The 18,897-nt window shown below is 29.1% G+C and overlaps 1 protein-coding gene across 1 annotated transcript; it reads right to left on the minus strand.

Moving 5' to 3' along the window:
- Window positions 1-2,439: 2,439 nt before the first annotated feature.
- Window positions 2,440-9,552, minus strand: LOC106779797 (two-component response regulator ARR18). Its single transcript, XM_014667992.2, has 7 exons — window positions 9,126-9,552; window positions 7,489-7,881; window positions 7,246-7,322; window positions 7,102-7,138; window positions 3,960-4,149; window positions 3,463-3,880; window positions 2,440-3,229 (listed from the first exon to the last, which is right to left on the minus strand). Exons 2-7 carry the CDS (start codon window positions 7,802-7,804, stop codon window positions 3,086-3,088), a joined length of 1,182 nt encoding a protein of 393 aa, XP_014523478.1. The 5' UTR covers window positions 7,805-7,881; window positions 9,126-9,552; the 3' UTR covers window positions 2,440-3,085.
- Window positions 9,553-18,897: the final 9,345 nt, after the last annotated feature.

Consider the following 18,897-nt stretch of genomic DNA (forward strand, 5'->3'; position numbering starts at 1 on the left):
ATCAATTATTATAATTGATATTACAATAATTGATATTAAATTGGTATAGTTTATTTCCTTTTAACTCTTTCAAATTGGGTTATCAATTTGTATATCAATTCATTTCAAATACTTTCTATATATTCTTCCTCTACTTTCTTTCGTTCGCCATTAACGTTCAGGTAAATTTTCTTTCACCCTGCACCATTTAAAATCATTTTGCACCGATTATATTACGTTTGGAACCATTATCTTTCCTTTGCACCAATTAAAATTTGTTTTCATTAGCTTTTGATGCAGTTCTTGGGCACATTCTAGTATAATTACGGCGACAATTTTCGAATTGTTATTGTGTGTGTTTTTCTCCTCACCCTCACAGCGACACCTGTCTCTCATCTTCATGATAGTGATTTTTTTTTTTAAAAAGCTCATAAATTAACATATGTTAACCGATGTCAATTACTGATATTTAACAAACGTCAAAAGTCTAAAATAACATAAGTTAAAAGCTATTTTTGTGTTAACAAACATAAAAACTTCTAATTTATAATATCCTTCTTCAAGCGGGAGAATATGTGGTTTTGTATATTTCCCATATGTGCGTGAGTGAAAAATTATGAAGTCCTCGATGCCTTGAAAAGGTCAGCATGACTTTTGATATGATCAAGTTTGATGATATTAGATTGAATCAATACTCATGAAAATGTTCATGATATAAGAACATGAGTATTACTTGAGTTTAGTTTTTTTTTTTAATTTTTATTTTTGCGTTATAGAAACTACTTACATTTTTTTTTTTATATCTTTGTATCATTGATTTCTATAGTCTACATGTATAAAAGCATTCTGAATATTTTATGATTAATATATTCTTTATTACTAATAATAATACAAAACAAGCAAATGAGATATTAGGTGAGCCTTCATGTGTTGGATTACAATTGTTTTAAATTTTCTTTGCAATTATTTTTATTCAATACAACTTCCTTTTTTGCAAGAAAGTAAGAGTTTATTCTCTAAAAGAATATAAACCCCCTTAGAGAACAAACATACACATTAAATGTTATGTCACTTATCATAAACAATTATGAAAGGATTATCCACTCAACATTGGGACTTTAATAAAATACCTTTTTAAATTAGATGTGATATAAGACATGAGTATTACTTGATTTTTGTTCTTCCGTAAAGATGAACAAATAAGTAATAAATAAACCTAAATTTTTTATATAATTATTTTACGTTACACAATTACGTATGCACGTCCATACACGAAATCACTCACAACAAATAGTTAAAGAATAAAGTATAGATTTGACGAAGTGTAATACCATTTTTAATTTTGTTTGAAATTGTTTATATATTCACTGAAATAAAATATCGCTAAAAACTTAAAGTACAATTTATTAGTATACCTATAAATTAAACTTAAATAAATTATATTGATCCCAATGTTATAAAATTTTAGACAATCCTCTCATTTGGTTTTAAAATATTAAACTTGCTCCTCCTTCATAAAGAAAGTCACTGTATGATGAAAAGCAAAATAGATAATGTAAATGTGATTTGAGAAAAATCTAAAAAAGCCATTAAAATTTACTTTTAAAATTAAAAAAAAAATATGTCAAAATCTATAAATTTTGCTATATGCAAAGACAATAACCGATCTAACCCTAACTAATGTTAGGTTAGGTCGAATAATTTTTTTAATGAGTCATTTACTTAAAAAAGTTTAATCAATAACCGATTAGTTAGAAGTCTAATATCTAATAGACTAATTTAAATATTTTCTTTTAAGAAAGTCATATCATCTTATAAGGCGACAAAAACTATTTTTAACATTTTGAAAAAAGTAAAAATTTTGTATTAGTTGACATTAATTAAATAAATATTAAAAATAAATAAAGTTAGTGACATCTTAATTGTCATTATTTAATATTATTTGATTTTATTATTTATATTTATTTAAATTAGTGTTAATTATATAAATATTATTTTTATTAATTCTAAAAATTATTATTGATTAAACTAACATTAATATAATATATTTTTTATAATATTTATTTAAATTAACATCTAGTAATTAATTCTAATTTATAATATAAATTTAAGATAAAAATGTATTACCATTATCTTGACTGACATTAAATTGTTTTGATTAAAATTCAAGTTAAAAAGTTAGTAATGAATTTGTATGAGTTATAAGTTCGGACTAGTTAGAATATTGATCTTCAAAAAGTCGACACCAATAAATTAATCATATGATTTTAGGATCTTGTGATATAAATTCAATATTATTTGACTTCTATTCATAAACATTGATTTTTAAGTAAGACTAGTGTTTAATGTTACGTTTGTATATAAAATTAAACTGAATTCTTAGATTGATTGAGGAATAGGTGAGACTGCATTGCTATATTTATTGGAGAGAGAATAAACAATTCAAGTAGTATGCTCCCTTTTATAAAACGTAAAATAATCTTAAAACTTAATTTCAACTACACAGTAATATTCACCCTCAAAAGAATACTACACAGTATCATTCAACAAGCTAAAATCACAATGCACTACTAAGGAAAAAAAATTCCACGCTCATCATAAAACTCAGCTCAGCTTGTGTGCAACTCAATACTAAACTTAAATCCATGCATTTTCCTACTTAAATCTTCTTCTCGGTAGGTAGAAAGTAGCTAGCTCTTGCATTAAAGATCTGATTGCCATATTCTCAGTCTTGCTGAACTAATAAACTTAATACACTGCATGTATTCACACAAAACTTAAAAGCAAAAACATGTTGCAATATTTGTTATTTTCTTCTCTCTCTTTCATTTTACTTTGTGCCTAATCAAACCAAATATTGCACAAGAAAAAACTCTCTTACAAACTCACTCGTAATCACCATGATCACCATATTAATTTTACACTCAAATCCTATTTTTTATTGGTTTTTTCGGGTGTGAGGAGAAACCCTATGTACTTGCCAGCCCACACAATTTAGTGTTGTAGCGATATATAATTGTGTAATTTTGTTTTATATATCTTCACTCAGACTGTATGAACGGCTAGGCTGTGGTATTTGCATTATACATTGACTTGGCTATAGATTCTATGAAAGTGAAAGTTTCGTGTTGATTTCTTGGGTTTCTCTGCAATGATCATTCTTCCCATCACTGTTGCCATCTCTCTGACTTAAACTCAGTCGCAGATCAGGCACCCACTGCTTCTCTTTCTGCATTTTTTCTTGATTCGACTGCATTTCATGAAACCAAATTCTATCAATGCTTTAGTAAGAAAAAAAAATGCTTATACAACATCTTAGTGATAGATTTTTTCATATTTTAGAGTTTAACTTTTCTCTTACTATTTTTAGTTTTCTTTTACTAGTTTCCAGTTTATCGAAGTAAGATTAAAAAGCGAAATAGAAAATGACATTTTCAAGAACAAAATATATGCGATCCATATCTTATTAAGCCTTGATGTTACCTTAATCCGAAAGGGAGGTTCAAATTCTGGATTGAAAGCGTTGGAATAGCTGCGATGCTCATCGGAGTTAGATAGATGTTCCCTGAATCTTGTTTTGTTTGGGAAGTTTAACTCAGTTGGTCTAAGAGATGGTGAAGTTGTGGAGCCAAATTGATGGAGAAGAACAGATTTTGACTCAGTATTAGAAGGTAACCTTTTCTTCCAGGGGTGACTGTTCATGATTTCTAATGGAGGCCATCTTTTCTCTTCAAGAAATTGGCTTGGTCTCATGGGTGCAATGCTGGTAGCATCCATTACTTGAATTTGGTTTGACGACATTGATCTTGCTTGCGTTTGTAAGGTTGCTGAGCCAATTTCGTTGCTAAAGTAACTTGGTTTTCTAAAAGGTTGATGATTGTTGAAGAACCATTGTTGGTGTCTGGTGATAGATATATTGCAGATTGTATTAGATTGGAAAACATTTGGAATGAAAGGACTTAAAATGTTTGCATGGTTACCTTGAATCGATGGCTTTTGAATGTGAGTGTGATAGGTTTGAAGGATGCAAGAGACCATGGTAATAACTGTGATCGGTGTAATCACTTGCTAGAATAATTCCACCATTTCCCATCTTAAAATGTTGACGAGGATGGGTCGCATGAGAAATACGACCAAGTTCGTGGGATGATTTGTATGTTTCACTTAATACTGCAAAGTGAACGTCGATGAATATATAGTAAAAAACTTAAAATAACACATATCCAACCCATGCTAACCAGAATCTCACTAACATACAATTTCAGACCAAAAACACAATAAAGACATCATTGTCAGAACAGAAGTCTCATGTTTTCGGATCAAATTTACTTTGATGTTCACCATGTTAAGACAAATGTAATGTTTCATTAGTAGATATATCAAAATCTCTTTCTTTTCTTTAATGTTTGAGAAAAAAAAATTAAGTGAGAAAATTAATTTTTCCTCTTTGTAAATTATTTTTCTATCTTGAAAAGAAATATGATATTATTGTTTGATCTTTTTATTATAACTTTTTTTTTTCTTGAAAAAAGGTTTTTCATGTAAGCACGTTACCTATAATTCCAGAACTACGATGATTTTTTTTAATCTTAAAATTTCAAATAGATAGAGATAACAAATATCAAAATATTCTAAAACTTGCTATTTTCAAAATTAAACCTTACAACTTTGTTTGACTCAACTGAAAAGAGAGACCCAAAATAAATTGGACGAACATTACTTGAAATCAATTCGTTCAATAATTTCTTTTGGATGCCTTTTTTTGAGCTTCTTAAAAAGCATGGCGTATTATGAATACACACGGATAATGAAAATAAGATCATCAGTTTCCCTAAGTATAATACTTTTAAAGCAAATTTGAATTCTTAATATAAACATTCTGCTTAGTTAAATTAATATAGTTTTGAATAGGAAATCTTGAGCTATACAATGTCTGCATAAAATAGTTTCAGTACAATGCATTAAATTAATTCTGACATTTCTATTTCCTAGTAAAGATTATACTTATAAGTTAAGAAAAGCCTAAGGACTAGCTTTATTTCTCAAGAAATATATTACTTAACGAGCAAGTTTAACTCTAATTAAGTAATAACTTTTTATAGAATATAAATTTAACAGATATAATATTTGAATCGTGTATAATTTACTTTGATGACCATGTATATTACATTTGAGATAATTTAAATATTTATAATTATCTATGCCATTTTATTTTATAGCCACATTTCCTATTGAAAAAACATTGTATGTTAAAATAAAGAATTAGAATTTACTAATTTATATAAAGTTTTATACCCTTATATAGTATCGGCAAGTATTTGCATAATTTACAAAAGAAAGTTTACTTTTCTATTTTGTAACCAATTTATTTGGAATGTATTTTATTGGAACAAATTAGTAAACAGTTCTACTGTAATATCAGAAATATGATTTGAAGCATCCATATATTTCATTTATTATTATGTATAAAAGAAATTTGCTGATAAAAAAATTAAGAACTCTAAAAATCTAACTTTTTGAGCATAACTATATTTCTCTCTTTTTGTTAGTGCTTACTTCTTTGGGTACACAAACATGCATTACTTAAATGCTGTAGTTGATTTTGCCTCCATAGACCACTAGTTCCAACTTCGATGACACCAATGTTTAGTTTTCATATCCTATATAGTTGCTACGTGAAAAATATAATAAAATATAAAAAGAATACAAATACGACACCCTGTCCACAACAATTTGTTAATTTCAATTCAAATAATGGTTCGATCTAAATCACACTTCAATTTTCTTTGTTTAAATAATGAAAATGGTCAAATTTGCATCCATTTTAAATTTGTATGAAGACGCCTAGTGTTGGAAAATAGAGTACTAGTACTATCAGTAGTAAACATTTTCTTTAAATTTAGTTCATGTATATTAATTCCATACTAATTTTTCTATGTATTGTGCATTTAATTCCTTGATGTTTTTAAGAATTATATTTTTCAATATATATGTCCAATTTATCAATAATGTATTTAATTTGTTTTAACCCATTAATGAGTGTGAGATATCTAAACTGAGTGACTATTGTTTCCATGTTCTCCGTTTTTTTTATCACCCTTATTTATATTTTCTAAATTTGAAATATGTATTCTTCATCAGAAATTTTATTCTGTTCTTATGTTATAACTTTAAGATTGATGGACCAACAAGTGGGGATCCCTTTTCCAAATGACACATTGTTGGTGAAACTTATAATTATTAAACAATGGTTGAGTATTATATTTCATAATGAATGTACTGATTATAATAGGATTATTTAACCAAGTTTCATGATAATTGAAATGGAATTAGTAGTGAGCATGAGTGTATGTGACATTATTCTCATTAATTGTAATTCTAAGGTGATCGAAGAGACTTTGTAAAGAAGAAAAAATCAATCTAAAAACTAGCTAGTGCATTTGGATAGAAAAGTCTTAAGGTTTAAGAATCATATATCATTTTTGATTTATTTTAATTAACGTGAAATTCTTAAAATTTTTACTTTCTTTAAAAGGTTGGTGTTTTTTAATAAATTCATTCATCTATTATTTGTATTGTTCTAATTTTATAAGAAATATATGTTTTAATATTCTTATGCTTTAGTTTAGCCTTCTTAATTTTTTAAAAAAAAAATACGTTTTCTCTCCAAGAAAAAAAAGTATTTGATATTACACCTTGTAAATAAACAGAAAATAGTTATTTTTGTAGTTTACTTTTAAATATAATAATATCTATTTAAATTTAAGTATAAGAAGAATTCGGGACAAAATATTGATTATTAAGTGAAAGATCAGTCTTAAAATTCAAATGCTATATCAAGCCTTTATTCAACTTATAATGAGACTATAACAAAGTGTAATTAACATTGTCAATGTAAGAGGTGTGATTTTGAATACGTTATCCAACAAAACATGAGGAGAGAGACATACAATAGAGCATACTAATTAAATTATATCCCAAGCTTATCGAAATGTGATTAAAAAGTTTAAGTGAGATAAATAAATATATTAATATTTACTAAAAAAAGATTCTAATGTGATTAATAAAAAAAAAGGACTAAATTGCATTAGCATGCTTTTGCAAGATTTAAATAGATCTTACCTTGGCCGGCCTCATCGAGTTTCTTGCTCCGGTACATCTAAAATGAAAAAAACATAATACGAATTATTATTTATAGAAATTAAACTTCAAATATCTTTGCAGGGAAAAACTGTAATCTTATGAAACCCTGAGTTTTGTTGCTACCTGCAAATGACTCTTGACATGAGCAATGCTGAGTCCTCTCACATTCATTAGCTGAAGCACCAACTTCGGTGTTGCTCCTGCACCAATTCATGCAAACATTTCAGCCTAACATTTTACGTCGAACAATTCTTTTAGTAGTAAAAATTTGTTAATGAAGACAACCTACAACGAATAGAAAAAGAAGAACAAATAAACAACACTTGACCTTAACTAAATCAATAACATATATATATGTATACTTACTCTCTTGACCTCCAAGCCTTTCAACAGCATGCACAAAGGAAAGATGAAGTTCAGGTGTCCAACGAAGCCTAGGCATCTTTGATCTAACATATTGTCTCACACCACCTCTTCGTTCACTATTTCCTTCCCTTGTTATGCTGCTACTTTTATTTGTTGAAGTACCTTCATCCTTAGCTTCCTCGTACCTCGTATCATTGTCCTTGCTATTATTTTCACTACTAGCTTCTTCATTCAGATCAAAGGATGAACACTTTTGCGATGATCCTATTGAACTGTCATCAACCTGTTCATCACTCATCTCATATTCATCCGACATATTCGTTTGTTGTTCCTCAGGAATCAAATTCACCTCCCACTTCAATTCTTTATTGTGTACAAATTATGAATGGCATTCTGAAAAAACACAATTTTTTTTATATATATTTAAATGTACAGATCAAAGTTGGCAAAATCAACAATAACAGAATTGTGACACGTAATCTCTACAACATTTACGAAGCTTTAAAACTCATATAATATTATTATATTACAAGAAAAGAAAATCAGAAAGTAATGAACAGTTATGGCACATATAGCTGTAGTAGGTCAAAATTCAAGAATTTTAGTGTTAAAGTGCAACCAACTTGTTTACCGTGAAGCTGTGAATAAAATTTATGAGGATATGCCAAATTCAGATCTACATATTTAAGTTGAAAGGAATTAACTGAAAGGGTAGACGAAGAAATTTAGTGCTACTAAAAAGATGTAAATTGTATGAACACACGCTTTAGTGTGCTTTAGGTCATGTCATTTCCTACTCAGGAAATATAAAGATAAATATATTGTTTTAATTTAACCACTGAAACAATAAATTTGAAAAGGTTCCTATATATATTTATATATATTACGAGGTCAGGAGATTTACAAAACACACTCACATGATTATATCCATGAACTCACACAAATATTCATGTGTAAACATTGTGCAGTGAATAAAGAAAACCAGGATACAGACGAAGAGAGAGAATTTGTTCACCTGCGAGTTAATTAACATTTTATAATCGATTTCTCTCCGGTTTATCTATACAAAAGTTTTAGGACAAGAACAAGGTGCGACACTTGTCTCTTCAAAAAACAACCACGGTTCTTATTCTAGATATTGAGAAAAGATGTACGATATCAAGAAAAAGGGTTATAGTTTTGCCCCTTATGAAAGATAAATTCAAAAGCACTGCTATCACCAGGAACAAAAGCACATCTCAGTCAGGGAAATGCGGCTCAGAAGGAAGTATCCTATGCTTTAAAATCTTTCTGCGAAATAGAAAACTTATGATTGACTTAAAAATCCTCAACAGATTGTGTATGCATAAATTTCAAGATGTTTCATAAGATAATGAAAAATTATACAGTTTTCAGGAAGTAATATTGTAGGGATTGTTTTATACATAATCATTAGAAACAAAGAGAAAGAAATAGTATTCATATATAATCATAAGAAACAAAGAGAAAGGTATTGATGATCCTAAGTCCAGACGAAAAGGAGAAGAAGAAAGAAACCCACGAAAAGGGTGGATTATATAAACCGGTATTCGTGATGGTTTTCCCAAGAAATCAGCAAAAGAAAAGAGAAAAGAATACTTGGATTTTGAATGTTTCACCTTTTTTTTCCCCTAAAGTAGCTCCATTCACGATGCTGATGTGCTCTCTATAAATGAGTCTGTATTGTTTCTTTTGCAAAGCTTATTGATCATATATGAAGCTGCTCTTAAATCGAAATTCCCAACATATATTCAGTGAGTCATCCGTGTGTGGCCATGGAAAGATTGAACTGAATTCAGTGTTGGTATTGGATGATGGTGTTCAGTGATATGTTTGGAGGGGGAAAGAAGGAGAGAGAGAGAGAGAGAGAGAAAGAACTGGTCTTTGTTTTGGCATATAATTCAGCAGCAGAATTAGAGTCATAAGTTTAAGATATTAGATAGGGTTTTATGGGAGGAAAGAAAAAGAAAGAAAAAAGAAAATTTAGAATCAACAATATTCGGACAGGCTACTTGTTCTCCTTAAATTGTAATAAACCTACATAATGGATACAGATGTTGCTGGTCCCTTTTCCACTGTTGCAAATCATGTGACAATTCCTACCTTTTCCCCTCTACCCTTTTCTCTACCTTCCTTGACAGTTGTAAAAATCAATCTACCTCTCTGTCTGTCTCTAACTAGCTCCTCATAGCTCGTGATTATCTTAATTGTTTGACCTGTGCTAGGGACTTCTCACTTTTATGTTAATTCTCTCTCACACACACACAATAATGTTCTTTCATTACTCTTTATTTTCTGTAAAAAATATTTTACACATCAGGTTTATCACAGACAAATTACAAAGCAAGAATGTGTTTTTTTTTTCTTATAAAAATGTAAAATATATATATTGGTGTCAGTTTAATTGATCATGCTAGCTCCATATTCTTAATATAGGTGCATGTATGTTGTGGACCCCATTTTTAATCCACCTTTCATTTTCTTCCCACCTAAACTAAGACTTTGTTCCCATTTCAATACCACTATTTTTCTGTCCCAATAATGTGCGTTTTCTCAATCCCTTCCCTTTTATATTATTTTTAAAATATCTCTCTCTTTTCGTTTTTTTTAAATGCCATATGTTTCCACAAACTTCTTTGCTTTGTATGTGTAAATGTGACGTCTAATTTTTGGTTTTATGTATAGTATTAGACATTGGACAAACCTTACTTAATATAATGCAGTGATGTTGTATATAAATAGTCAAATTTGGTGGGGAATGTGCAAAAATATTTCAATGAGATGTACTATAGTTTATTTTTTAGGCCTTTTCAAGAGTAACTGATGCCAAAATATTCATTTCATAATATTGCAATATTTGACCAATTGTAATTTACTTTTCTAAGCGCATGCTTGAACTATATGACTGGAATCTTGACTCTAACTTTGAATAGTTCCATGCATGGGAAAGGAAAAGAAAAGACAATAGGTGTGTTTCTCAATTTACTCAATATTGAAATAAGGAAGTCCAAAGTCCAAGCACTTATATTTATATATGTTGTAATCAAAATAAATTAACACTTGAACTGAAGATAGTAATAGCCGAGGTAATTTAACCGTCTAAGATCCCACTTTTTAACCAATATAGTAATTTATTGTTGTTCAGAGAATCTGTAGGAAAAAGAGGATTTGTTGGGAAAATATTTGACAATTGAGCTTTCTTCTAAAGGAAATCTAGAAGCTGTAAGGCCAAATTGAAATTTATATCAACTTTATTGACTTCTGATGCACCCAACTCTTTTAATTTGTTGAATACCGCAACCACATATGTGTGGTTTAACTTAGTCACGTCTTTATCAATCCCATATACCATTACTATTATTACCATTAACACCATTTTTCCTACTCCAGCTTTTTTCTTCAATCTTCAAAAAATACTCTTACTTCCTTCACATCACAACTCAAAACTCACATTGCCAATTCTTCTTTATCTATATCCTCTCACAACTAATTACTAATATATATTATATTAATTGCACACACAAATTCACACTGCAGTATTATATAAATTTTCATACAGCACTATTCCTGTACTTTTGCTGCATGAATTTTTGAAAAAAAAAATGTACAGATACAATCTGTCAGTATATTTGGTTGCTACCAAAAGTAACTGTTTCAATGTTGAATTGATTGTGACTATTAGACATATCACGTGCTCCACTTTTATACATACATTATGTGCCATTGTAATATATATATATATATATATTTACAAACTCATTCATTTAGCTAATATCATTAGAGTGAAATCCACTGTTTTTCTGTAAACTTTAACCAATAATAAAAAAAATGTTACTTAATTGATAGATAACTGCGTTCGTCAAATAAATTAATGGATTGAAGGTCTCTTTAGTAATAAACATTAATGGATAAAGATTTGATGGAGAATTAAAGTATGTTTAAGTTTCTGTTCTGATATTTTATTCTTTCTTCTGTATAATGTGTATGAATGAATTAATCAATCGAAGTAACAGGTTGAAGTAAATAATAAGGATGAGTAATTGAATCAGTGAAATAGTTATTAAATTCTGTTGAGTTAAAAGAAGGATGAGATAAAGAGAAGGAGTGTAGTTTGAAGTTTGGTAGATGAAAAAGATGCGGAATGGCAGTGTCTGAAATGAGAAAGCAAACAAAGAAAACATGTCTCTCCCATAAGATGTGCTGATCATAAGGGCACAAATTTTGATGAGTGTGTGTCCCAAAAGGACAAAGAGGGGATGTAGATTGGGACAACGTTGGAATCAGCAGGGAAATTAGGTTTAGCTAGATACCGTCCAAAGCTCGTTTTTCGTGGCATGTGCATAGATATAAAATTTGAGCCCAGTGCTCACAGTGAGAGAGAAAGAGTGATGACAGATATTCGAAGAATTAAAGTAAAGAGTTTGGCAGAGACAAAATTACGTGGAAAGAAGAGAAACAGGAAAACCTATGAATAGAGATTAAGAAATTTAAAAGCATTGGGTTGGTTTTGTCCTCACGTTTGCATGAGAGTTGACATTTGATGATATATTAAACATGATAAGAATCTTTCAAAGAATTAGGGCTATTTTTATACCATTTCATGGATGAGGACGTCCAACCTAGCATTACATTATTATTATATACACTGACATACCTTACCATACACAACTATAAAATACTTCATCATATTAAGCATCTCTTGATTCACCCATAAAGGAGAATCATGTCTTGTAACACCCACAGCTCAAACAGTTTTATATATCAATTATCTCCCAAGCTTTTATCCCCTTCTGCTATATATGGAATCATGCAGGATCTTGCATCACCCACGAATCAATGTCTAGTCAAAATTATTTCAATATTTCAATAGTTTACCAATCATAACGGATGATCAATTTCGAAACCATGGTGAATGCAACTTAGCCACAGTACACAAATACCATAACTATACGTATTTTGTTAAATATATTTATGGTGTATATAACTAAGACATTCGACACCTTAAAAACCAGTTTCCTAAGGATAAATTCAATTTAAACTCTCTATTAATTTATTATCACACTCTATAATCTTCTTACAACGTCAATAATCTTACATTATTAAAGTTAAAGTTTAAGACACTTTAAATACTTCTTCAAAAAAGTGTCTTTTAGAGATAAAATTATGATAGAGAATCATACTTCAAATATATGATAATGTATCTAATTATGTCATTCGATTACTTAAAATTAAAACATTAGCAGCCATATAACAAAACATATCCTATCGATGTTAAATATATTTATTATACTACTTGAGACCATTCACAAATATTTGAATATTTAAATTTATGTAATGAGATATAAATGTTTAAATTTAAAGGAGTAAAAAAATCTAAATTCATTAAAAGCAAAGTTAATTTACAACACATAAATTGAGATAATCTATATTATTTAAAAATTAACTCACTCCTTGAATTTTATTGGACGTTGTTAATTTGTGAGTTAATTAAAAAAAGGTGATTAAAATATATCAACTCCTTCAATAATTTATATCTTTTATCTTTTTTATTTTTAACCATATCTACACAACAATCTTGTAATAATTTATATTGGCGAAGAAAGTTCTTCTTAAAAAGCATTGTGTCTCAATAAATCCAACTATATAGTAGTTGAAACTTGTAAGTATGGCAAGTAACTACAATTATGGCGGTCCCTTGGTAGTTTCAAGCACATGTTGATTAAGGAGATTGAAATTATACACAATGAAATTTAAACATTTTGATCAACTTTATATATTATATGGGTAAAAAAAAAAAATCACCGTTATATATTTGGTTTTTAGAGTATACTTTCCATCTTATCTCTTTTTTATCTGAATAATCAATATTTAAAAGAATCCCTCGAAAACTGAGGTATTTCTTTTATAAAAAAAAAACGTGTATTATTTTTTGGATTTAATTGGATTATACCTCCCATGAACCACTCAAAAAATCCATAAAAGAATACGCCTTTAGGGTTAGTTTTGGTTTGGATGGAATTTAATTTTAAAAAAATATTTCATGGCATAAAAAAACTTATAAAATAATATGGGAGATTAATTAGTTTACAGAAATTCCAGGACGGGCATATCATTTTCAATGTTAACTTATGATTTTAATTCTTAGAATTTAAAGTATATCTAATTTTGGTTTCCCAAATTTTAGAAAACCATTTATTTTCTCTTAGAGTAATTGGACTTGATGTAGAGTTAAGTAAAATGAATATAGAGAAAAACGAGAGAAAATTACCAATTGAAATTAATGAATAGTATGCAAATCAATTTAAAGTTGTACTTTATGCAAACTTTAAACGCCTTCGTATAGTTGAATTCAGATTGTGTATATATACACGTTTAAAGACTTTAAATCTAGCTTGTGTGCACATTTTTAATTTGTAGTGGTGTTATTTGATTAATTTAATTGCTTACTTTTGTGAATATGGTCGGGTATGTTGTAATATTTTTCTAGGTTTCCACTTTTCCTATTTACAATTACCTAATGTTTCGGTTAAAAAGGGTCTAAGGTCAATACTTTTCTAAAGAGCTCCTTCTCTATTTGAACTACTTCACCACACTTTGTTCACTCGTCACTGTAGTCCTCCGATCAGAAAATTTCTATCATCTAGTGGAAGTGGACCTGCAGACAATACTCTAACGCTCAAGTCAAATATGTGTCTTAAGAAGGTGTTAATGCAAACTGAAATCGGAGGAGGAGTGCACTGATGAGTGAACAAAGTGTGGTAAAGTAGTTCAAGTGGAAGATAAGCTATTTAGGAAGAGTATTGACCTGAGACCCTTTTTAACCGAAACACCTAATAAAAGAAATACATGGATAACTTTGATTTAAAAGTATTATTAGAGAGAACTATTTGTTCCTTTGTTTTAATTAGTTAAAATAAGTATGGATAAATGGAGGATTATATTTAATTGAAAAAAATGTTTGGAGTCTCTATTTCTTATAAAAAAATATTAGTCAGGATAAATATATTTTACAAATTTTCTATTTAATTCCTATTCTTTACAAATAATATGTTTTCTCCTTCATCGTAAACCACTTTAAAGTCACTGACCTGGCAAGTGAAAGTGTATTTTTGAAAATATTATTAAATTCACGTGAACTTTTTATTTCACAATTAATTGAATAATTTCTAAAAGTACATAACAGTACACTGAACTCTCTTACAACCACACAAATTCATACTCAACCTAACGTTGGGTCATTAGTAAGAATGCACAACTCATTATTGTTGGAAGGCATTAAAGATATTCAAACAAAAAAATAAATTTATTTTAACTTTTATCTAACAAATGTAATTGAAAACATTATTGCATACTAATATATCATAACTGGAATTTTTTACTACAATTAACTTATTGTTCTTATGCTGACTTTTTGTCTAAGTCCTTTCCAGAAAAATATAGGGATGTTAATACAAAAGAGAATGGGGTTAGTAGGACTCCTTGACATCGTATAACTTCAAAAACTACTATCTTATCTATTATAAAATAAATAAATAAATCACTTAAGTATGATTAAAATAATAATAATTTCGAAATTAACTTCCAATTGTCACATTATAGTAATTAACATTAAGGACGATATCATCAGAGACTAGCTATTATAATTATAAATAACAGAGAGACTAAATGTGAGTATATGGATGTTAGAGATTTTTAACTAAAGGTATATTTTTTCGACTTTATTTTTTCGTCTTTAATTTAATGATTTTTTTCCTTTTGTCATCTTTTTGTAGTATACTTTCTTTTTATTTATTGATTAGAATATTTAAATAATTGATTTAGTTAATGTGATACTTTATTCATTATAATCTTACATCTGAATAAATATATATTAATCACTACTATTTTTAATATCTCATCATAAAAAAGAGATGAATCGTGTATAATATTTGTCTTAAAATATTATACTAATTTTAGTGAATAGTTTTAGTTAAGAGTAATTGTATTTCAAAAAATACTCAATTTTTCATTAAAAGTAGTTGTGTTCTAAATAATATTCAATTTGTAATCATAATTGATTAAGTTTCAAACAATGTTTGATCATTTAATTAAGAGTGGCTAAGTTGTAATCAATACTTTGTTATTTAGTTATAAGTGGCTAAGTTATAAAACAAACAAAAAAATAATACGTAGATTGTAATTGCAACAATAGTTTGCATAATCAAACTTGATCAAGAATTGGATTCAATTTTAACAAACAAGCCAATATAAAAATTTCAAGTATAAATTCTTCTTTATTCTAACACTCTTAGATGCATATAATGAATTGTTATATAATCTATAATAATCTTTTTAATCTAGATTTGTGAAGTTATTCTAACAATGAGTTTTGACCAATTAAATTTCATTTGACTCTTTCTAATTAGATGTTTTTATGAAAATCTATAAAAAATTTTAATACATAATCTAACTTTCCTTTACATGTTTTTTTCAGAACAATTTATTGACCAAAAATATATCAATAATAATAAGATAGTGAAGTGCTCTGACTATTTTATAAAAAATATTTACAAATCAGTTTTCTTTCCTATTCATATAATTTTCACTAAAATCAGAAATTATATAACAAAATCTTACATGTATCCTCTTAATATACTAAAAAAGACTGGAATTATTGACGAACACAATTTGTCGAAAACGATCAAATTTCGTTGGTAACTGATCATTACTATCGACGGTCAATAATCCATCAGTAATTTTATTATCGACAATCATTACCGAAAGATATTGGTCATCAATAATTACCGACAAATATATTCGTCGGTAATTATTGAAAGATAATTTCATCAGTAATTGTCGAATGATATATCCTTCGATAAATTCGTCCGTAAGTGCTTGGTAAGGACCAATGCAATCTATAATGTTATTCTACCCCCACATTCACACAATCAGACTTGCACAAAAGAGCAAAGAACCAAGGTTTTAACAATTTATAAGCACTTACCCAAACATATTATATACCTTTAATCACTTTACTTACATCATACAATGCCCGAAACCATTTCAAACTATGAAATAAAGTTATGTTATGCACACTGAGTGCTTCACGTGAGATATATGTTCAACTTATATCTATCAGACTTCATTCAATCAAATAACCCAACATACATGCAGATTCAATGTTTAAAACAAAGGTATATTGTCTTATCATTAGTAGTTTTGTTTAGTATCAATTTGAATACCCTTAACTAGAGCATTAAACTCCCCACTACACTCACTCAATTTGGACTGATCCACTCCATTCATTTGTTAGGGTTTAGTTCATATCTACTAGCCCAATATCTGTAAACATGCTTACATATAAAAAGCTCAAGTGCGACCTTAAGTAGTTTCAAACAAAATGAGGTGTCAATGGTGAAGGTTGTCAACAGCCCATACTGAGGTCTATATTTACTAGCCCAATATCTATAAACACGCTTACATATAAAAAGTTCAGGTGCGACAATTAAATAGAAACCTATACCTTGAGAAATTTCAAAATTACTTATGGTTATAACGCCAATTAAACTTTTCCAACAACTTTAAATCATCAAAACAAAGTTGTTTGAGCTGTTAAAAGACGCAGATTCAATGTAATTCGAATTTTAACCTTGCAACACTCAATTATGTAAGAAATAAAGCAACCACACCATCAATTTTGAGTTTTAATGATTCCAATGGCTAGCTATCAATAAAATGGACTGAAAAATGTTTAAACAAACTGGACTAACCTAGAAAAACAACAACTAAGCATGAGTAGACCAGAAATGGACATACAAAGACATTTAACACTATGAATAAGCTAAAACTAGAATTAATATGAGTAGACTAGAAACGGACATACAAAGACATCACCAAAAATAATATTTCCCAATTGCATCACCAGCTCAACAGATTCTAGAAATTTCTTTAAGCAAATACCATATATCAAACAAAGCAAATACCATAAAAGAAACTCACCTACAAAGAAGTCATTCCAACAGCTTATTTAAGCACTTACCATCACCATCAAATTTCTACACATGTTAAATCACCAAAACATACCCATAATTATGATCAAAACAACATTGCACATTCAATATTTAAGACAAATTAATATCTTAATTGGGAGAGAAATATCTCTACACCCAAATCTATCTTAAATCAAAAATTGTAATTCATTAATTCATTTTTAATATGAATATCAGTTTCTTAAAAAGCCTAACATGATAAATATTGATATATACATTCATTGGATAGCAACATGCACTAACCATTTCCATTACAAAAGGAAACAAAAGGTTGCACTAATTACAATGATTCTAGCTTAACTTTAGTTTAGGTTTCAAATGCTACGCCAATCCCTTTCATCTACAACCTCCATTCGTTGCATATTCATCTTTACGCACCAAACACTTGATCATTATCGAGTGTCAATCAATTTTGCTACATCTTCATCTCTGGAACGATCACTAAATGCTTCCATTCCAGTTTTGGTCACTAGATCCTTCCATTACTAAGCAAGCTTGCTTGCACCAAAAATACACCTTGCATAACATCATATCTTCCATTCAAATCCTCTTACTTCATACAAATTTCACTACGTCATTCCAATTCGTTTTAGTTCATCTCACTGGTTAGATCGAGACTTCCATTCATCCTTGGAGGAAGTCATCATGTGGTAATATGGTGTAAGATCTATCAATCAAAGAAAAGTTATGAAAATGCTAATTGATTTTGATAACAGACCACCAAAACCACTAATGTTCTCCTTTGGTTATGCTAATTCTATTGAGTTCTTTGATGTTGTGTTGTGTTCGTGATTTGAGAAACACAGTTTCAGTTCCAATTTTGTTATGTTTTCTTGCAAATAACCTAAGCACCACATGAGTTATGCATATTTATATGCACTGGCCCACTCAACTACCTCAACAAACAAGACTCCACGACAATCAAAACCTAAATGCTATGTCAATTCAAAAACGCAGACTTACTTCCATGGTAGACCTCGAAAATGGCCTCCTTCACGTGCGATAGTGGCAGCCACTATCACACACCGCCACTAGCTACCGAGCATCCACTATTGACGCGTAATGCAATGGAGAAAGGGAAAGAGAAGCTCGCGATTTTGGATTGGGGAATAACGGACTTCAAAAGCAATGGAGGTTGGGGTTGACGACATCACAATGGTGGTAGGGGCAAAGAACGGCCAATGGTGGTGGGAAATTGGGAAGAACATAAGTGGGGGAGATTAGGGAAGAAGGGTTTTGGAGAATTTAAAAATAGGGGAAGGGAAATCCAATTTCTGATTTCATAAACTTGTAGTACTTACCGACGATCATGTCCCTCGTATTGGTAATGACTTATGTCATTTACCGCTATTACTGGCGGATA

The sequence above is a fragment of the Vigna radiata genome, unplaced genomic scaffold, assembly GCF_000741045.1.
Source record: "Vigna radiata var. radiata cultivar VC1973A unplaced genomic scaffold, Vradiata_ver6 scaffold_161, whole genome shotgun sequence".
NCBI classification, from domain to species: domain Eukaryota; kingdom Viridiplantae; phylum Streptophyta; class Magnoliopsida; order Fabales; family Fabaceae; genus Vigna; species Vigna radiata.

Bases quoted from the DNA above. Each gene is read 5' to 3' on its own strand.
- LOC106779797 (XM_014667992.2), bottom strand. From the start codon at position 7,804: ATGTCGGATGAATATGAGATGAGTGATGAACAGGTTGATGACAGTTCA. The intron at 7,323-7,488 runs GTAAGTATACAT...GAATTGGTGCAG, and splicing joins AAGGCTTGGAGGTCAAGAGA to GAGCAACACCGAAGTTGGTG. The intron at 7,139-7,245 runs GTAGCAACAAAA...TTTTCATTTTAG, and splicing joins ATGTCAAGAGTCATTTGCAG to ATGTACCGGAGCAAGAAACT.